Source organism: Suillus discolor (genome assembly GCF_016758755.1).
Source record: "Suillus discolor strain FC423 chromosome Unknown F5147scaffold_50, whole genome shotgun sequence".
In the NCBI taxonomy this organism is placed as follows: domain Eukaryota; kingdom Fungi; phylum Basidiomycota; class Agaricomycetes; order Boletales; family Suillaceae; genus Suillus; species Suillus discolor.
In genome coordinates this window covers 187,379-193,378 of record NW_024541297.1, presented here as the reverse complement: position 1 = coordinate 193,378, position 6,000 = coordinate 187,379, and the positions used below count along the sequence as shown (strand labels likewise).

Here is a 6,000-nt window from a genome sequence, read left to right as displayed (position 1 = left end):
TAATCGACATCCTTCCCCGTTCGCACAGGAAGGCCAGCAAACTTGGCTCGCAGCGCTTCATACTTCCTCCGCTGCACAGCAGACACGCTGGGACCGACCTTATCGTGAGTGCGAATGAAATCCTCCAACACGACAACTACTCGCAGCTGATTCTCTACCAAACCTCCATCACTGTCATCCATCTGGTCAAGCGCACCGAGAACGTCTCAATGCCACAACGCCTGCCTCCCGAGTGACAGCTGCGAGGTCCGCACTGCTGTATCCATCACATTTCTCCCGCACGATGTGTTCCGCGCGCTGCAGGATCGTCTCGGCATCTGGTTCTGTAGGGGCGAATAGGACTTTACGCGCTAGCGTCCGTATGATCTCGACGCGTTCATCGGCGCTTGGTAGGTCAACATAGAGGAGCTTGTCGAGACGCCCTGGGCAAACCATAGCTGGGTCGATCATATCGGGACGGTTCGTTGCGGCGATGACGTAGACAGCTTTGCGGGAGTCAAACGTATCTCGTAGTATTTTTTCTGACTCTCCAAACATGCCAGACACAATAGAGGGAGCAGATATGCTGATAAAGGGAACACCCAGCTTCTGCACACAATCAGTCGATTTCCAAACGAAACTGTAAATCAGCGGATAATAACGAGGCAAGCGAGACTCACTTAATTAATGCCTCTATTTGATTCCAGGATGCACTCGCTGAGCGACGGAGGTCATCATCGCGGCCTTGGGCATAGAATGCTGATCGACACGGCTTTCGGTTATTTCGATTAGGCGAGTGAGTGTCTCCTTGTAGCCTTCTGCGGCTGCCTATAACACGTAAGAAGCCCTGATTTCTGAAATATTGTAGATGACCCAGGGCGCAAACATGAAGCCCACCAGCTGTTCTGCTGAGCTGCATCTGCTGGAGGCCGATTACCTTTTGGAATATCTCTGCTCCATGCTGCGGAGTTTAATCATGCGACCAACCTTTAAATTGTTGAACAGCCACCGACTGCGATCATTTGAGATTATGGTCATATTCGAAGGATGAGTGTACTAAGCAAATGGGGAATCCTCACCAGCTGGAACATGTGCATGAGGCTTCGATGCTTCGTTGCGACTGGGTTCGAACAGGTTCACGTGCACCAGGAAAATACCGAACCCGGGGCTGCAGAACTGGATTAATGTCGGCTCACTTCACTGGCACCTCAACTCCACCCGTTATACTGTCATGCCGGACCGAATTGTCAAGCTGCTTCCCAAAAAGTCTCGTAGAGCCTAACATCCAGTGCATGAAGGTGACTCGTGAGATCGGTTTTACTTCTTTCATGCAGCACCACGCAATTCTTACGACTAGAGTGTTAGCATTATTTGATTTCAGTTACTCCCAGAAGCCTAGAACACTTCCGATGCCCAGGGCCAAGAAATTCGTCCTTCCTTATGATGGTGACCCATACAAGTCAAAGACAAGGCAAAAGAGGAAACAAAGGAAAGCCAAGTGATTCAGGAGAAGCCATGGAACGAAAGAGGAAGAAGGCAATAGCTTACAGAGAAGCAAAAGAAGCGGCGCTACAACAACCACACAAGGACGGAGAGCTGCTGGACCCCAATGTGGTCAATGTACCGGCAGATGTTGACGAGCCTCAAGCTCAGGTCATCGTTGACGAAAATGTATTACATGAGGTGAGCCAACCTCTGAGGAGAGGTGTAAACTAAAGTGGAGTGAAGAAGCTATGGAATGGAGGGAGAAGTCGTTAGCTTACAGAGAAGCAAAACAAGAGGCGCTACAACAGCTCGAGGACGGAGAGCTGCTGGACCCGAAGGCTCAGGACATCGTTGCCAACGATGCTACGGACGTTTCACAACTTGAGCTTGAACATCCTCACTGATAAATTTTACTCATAGTTGGCACCTTAGTATTCATCTTCTAAACAGACCGGGCTAAACCTTAGTATCCTCATCATATTCAATTCAGCTGTCTTAGTAGGCGATCAACTTTTAATTTTTAATTTTAAATAGCACACTGACTATTCTTCAATTCGGTCCTGGCACAAAAGAGCACCTTTGATTCATGCACAAAAGTATACATGATAGACTATTCCATGGGCAATACAAATGATGGACAGGAAGTGTTACACGGAAGGAGAACTGGAGACTCGAAGGACAAAGCAAGGAAGGCGGAATGTCCATATTATGCAACTGAGACACAACTTTCAGGTCTGTGAGACATATGCATGACTGGTGCAAGTTTACCTAAATTACGAAACATTTTGGCCCCGTTGGCCCTCCGCCGCAAAAATATCCCACTGCATTAAGAGGGAATCGAACCCCCGGCGGGTCGATGGCAACGACCCAGGTTACCACTACCCCATTAATGCCCATGAATTCGTGCAGACTTGCCAATGTTTTACATTGATGTGATCAGGCTAGATGATAATATTATACGCGCTAAAGAGATACGGCACTCCAATGCACATCACGATCAATAGCCCGGTATCCTCGTGCTCTTCCTCCTGCCCTTCCTCCCGACATTCTCATCCCCAAGTAAAGCCAGCAGCTTCCGCTTCTCCGCCTCCTGTCCAGGGTCCTCATATGTCACGCGCAGACTATCCTCGCTCGGACGCGTGCTCCCGTCCAGCAGGCTCATCGCATCGTAATACATAGGCTGCGGAAGCGGCACAAGTCGTGCCGGAGGCTCCCTAATGATGGTCTCGCGTGATTCTTGCCGAGATTGTACCTACATATAATGGATGAATGAGTACGAAAGAGAAAGGAACTCTAGATTGCCAACGAACCCCGGGGCGCGGCAGTGGGCGCGGCCGCTTGCCCTTCCGTTGTCCTGGGCGCATAACATCTTCTTCTGATACCTGTCTCTTCCCGAGCAGCGTTGTCAGGCTCTCTTGTAGCTCGCGGGCAACGTCTCTTGGATGAGGCACTCGCACTGGCGAGGGTTCGCACGTCAGCCGCGCATCTGAGCTGGGGGGGAGCTTCATTGGCGAGGGTGAGGTGGAGGAGGGTATGCGTCCGTTAGCATCCAGGGATGGGACTGGAGGATTAAGGTCTTCAAAGGATGATGGAGGTCTCCGGCGTGTGGGGTGCACAGCAACATATTCGACTGGGGGTGAGCTACTCTGCGGTGGCAAAAGAGGCGGAGAGGCTGAAAATCGCGCCCCATCGTCGCTCTTGTATTGTGGCAGAGCGTCGTCGAGTGAGCCATTTGACTCGCCGAAGAACGTGGCCGGAGGGGCATGCTCTATGTCAAGGAGAGTAGGCGTCCGAAGATCTTGTAAGAGATGTGGCTTCTTCACGAAAAGCGGAAGGACAGGCAAACCTGTGACAATAAAACAATAAAAATGACGTTAAATGTTTGACGATACTCTAGCTTACTGTCATTGGTGGTATCCACCATCTGTACATCCCTCGCCTTACCCTTTGCCGCTCGGTTGCCAACGTCGCCAATGAGATATTCGCTGATGTCAGGTACCTTACCCGCCTTCGCCATATCCTCTAACCATGCCATGCCCACGATGGGGATGTTCCACTCTTTTGCCTTGTCGTACTTGGCACCACAGGCACTCGGACAAAGTAGGTGTGTCGAATGTCGAGAGAATATCTGGGCAAGCGTTATACCCAACGCCCGCAACAAACGCTTTGTCCAGCATAGCTCAGACTGATCAAGTCCAGAAAGGCTTAGAATAATTTGTTCGGTGTCTGTGATCATGTCAGCACGTATAAAATGAGTAAAGGTAGCCGTGACACGTACTAGGTATTGGACAGGGAAGGCTAAGAGGCCTGAATGATATATTTTCGTGCGGTCCACATATTCGCTCTTGGAAGACCGAGTGTTCGAGCCAACATTCCGTGCGATATTTGGCGCGCAACGTCTCATCAGGTTCGTTCTGGTAGAGTTTGCTCCCACTAAGCAATCCGGTGCATAAGATGCCCCATTGATATGAGAGAGTCGAAGCTCACCTAATGAGTCGCACAACAATGAAATCGATATCGTCAGTATCTTCGTCCACGACCACGCCTCCCCCACGATCAATAGCATTGCGCACATTCGCACATTTTGCCTCCCCCAGTAGACGGAAGTGGTAACCTGCAAAGAGTGTCGCCATCGAAGAGTCCTCCACCTCAGGTTGGTGAGATGCTGTACTCCCCTCTGCATCACCAGGTCCCATAGCTGCAATCGTGGTTGTTCGCCTGAACGGCTGCCGCGTCATTGGCTCTTTTGCAGGCGGCGCAAATGATTTGGCACGTTTGAAAGACGAGATTACAGATTTCCCCTGGGATTCTATCACCTTCTCTGCGGTTCTCGTTCGCACGTCAGGCGTAAGACGTGCCGGTAACTGTATCGGCGACATCGGCGGACCTGCCATTGACTGTGACTTTGAAGGACTACGGACGAGCTTGTTCGCAACTGGATCGATCTCGAAACCCCGTGGACGTAAGAGGCTGCCCCAGAGCTGAAGCGTCACTGCGCGAACGGGAGTGTGTGCTAGGGATGCAGGTTCCTCCTCCTCCAACAGATCATAATCGTGACTTGGTTTCGGTGGGGCGGGCGTCCTAGGTAGATGACCGTCGACAGGAATCGCATTCGAAGGGTGCGTGCCTGGGGCAGAGTCGTGGACTGGTATTGAAGTGGTGAGCTCTATTATGTGTAAATTGATTTTCAAGGTTATGGAGTAGATGTCTACTTACCTTCGTTCATGGTCTTCCTCTCTGGTCTCGGCCGCGTGACGACGTAACGCTTTTCCTCGAAGCGCCCTCTGAATTCCAAGCAGTCCCAGAACCACTCCTCCCAGACGACGTGGATTTTTGCCTCGCCACGTTTGTTGAATTTATCAGCGTAGCGCATCTTCTCGGTCTCATTGTCGCCCGCACAGAGTAGATGTGTCACCTTGACAGGGCGTTCGATGGCTTTGACATATATCCCACCGTGTCTGGTTAGAGCACGATTTATATTTGCGCGTTGCTCGAGGTCATCAATACCTGATAATGAGAGTGTGACACCGGAGAAGATGGGAAGGCGGTGTGTAGAAACAGTCTGCAGACGTTAGGAATGTGTTGTCAATGATTATGTTGTGCTCACCTCTGCTAGATCTACGTCATCTCCACGCAACCAAACCTGGTGTGCATCCGTTATCCATTCGGGACGCATGATGGGTATTTTGCGTTCTAACGCGCACTACACCCATATGAATAGGATTAAACAAAGACAAGAGGCACCTGTGGGTAATCTCACCGCGTACTTGGCTCCGCCGTGGCTATTCGCTAGTAAGTGAGTCACTCTATCCGTAAAGTCACTTGTAGATGTCGCGCCGAGTTCAAATGCCTGTTTGAACAAGGTAGCCTTCCCACACACTGTTAACTTCACCACTATCTGTCACAACCCCAACCAGAAGCAACGTACCTTATCCATTGTACCTGTCGCGCAAAGCGTAACACCCCTGAACGGTCTAGGACACAGGTCAACCATACTCGCATTGGGAGGGACAAGTTCGGAGTCTGAGCTGTGATCATATGGCGCGTCCACATGATTGGATCGTGGTTGAGCGGGTCTAAGTTTGACATTGGGAACCTGGATGACCGGTCTATGTATATGTAGTCAATGATCAAGCCCGTGCGCACCTTGTGTGATTTGTTCGACCGACGCATCACTCCGAATAGTTGGTAAAGAATTTATTCAGTGATATGAATTCAGCGTACATGGCTGGTCACGTGAGTGGTTCAGGGTAGGTCAGCTCGCGCCGGCTTCCCACTGAAAGCCAAGCAAGCATGTACGTGGACTCGTAGCCGGGTTTGCTGCATAGTCCTCCGGCCATATGCATACAGGCCCATCGGAGTCGTGTTCTTTACCATGTGCTCTCATTTCTGTGTTGAGCTAGGGGCAGTGTCATATACTACGTTCAGCAGACTATTAGTCTCAGTTAACTAGCTGTGCAAAAGTTGATGCAGGGCCGACGCATTGACTTTAATGTACAGTCACGGTGCGTTGTAGCATCGCTTTCCGATTCGCAT

At 50.6% G+C, this 6,000-nt stretch overlaps 2 protein-coding genes and 1 non-coding gene across 3 annotated transcripts; all 3 read right to left on the bottom strand.

Moving 5' to 3' along the window:
- Nucleotides 1–562, bottom strand: F5147DRAFT_708740 (P-loop containing nucleoside triphosphate hydrolase protein). Its single transcript, XM_041438149.1, has 2 exons — nucleotides 192–562; nucleotides 1–104 (listed from the first exon to the last, which is right to left on the bottom strand). The coding sequence occupies exons 1-2, from the start codon at nucleotides 535–537 to the stop codon at nucleotides 100–102; spliced, it is 351 nt and encodes a 116-aa protein (XP_041289923.1). The 5' UTR covers nucleotides 538–562; the 3' UTR covers nucleotides 1–99.
- Nucleotides 563–2,286: 1,724 nt separating this feature from the next.
- F5147DRAFT_t101 lies at nucleotides 2,287–2,357 on the bottom strand. Its single transcript has one exon. It is a non-coding gene; the product is annotated as a tRNA-Gly (tRNA).
- A 6-nt stretch (nucleotides 2,358–2,363) lies between these two features.
- On the bottom strand, nucleotides 2,364–5,641 carry F5147DRAFT_708731 (uncharacterized protein). Its single transcript, XM_041438148.1, has 10 exons — nucleotides 5,611–5,641; nucleotides 5,393–5,560; nucleotides 5,225–5,332; nucleotides 5,072–5,167; nucleotides 4,681–5,026; nucleotides 3,952–4,630; nucleotides 3,743–3,897; nucleotides 3,367–3,690; nucleotides 2,775–3,310; nucleotides 2,364–2,716 (listed from the first exon to the last, which is right to left on the bottom strand). The coding sequence occupies exons 1-10, from the start codon at nucleotides 5,635–5,637 to the stop codon at nucleotides 2,462–2,464; spliced, it is 2,694 nt and encodes an 897-aa protein (XP_041289922.1). The 5' UTR covers nucleotides 5,638–5,641; the 3' UTR covers nucleotides 2,364–2,461.
- Between the last annotated feature and the right edge of the window lie 359 nt (nucleotides 5,642–6,000).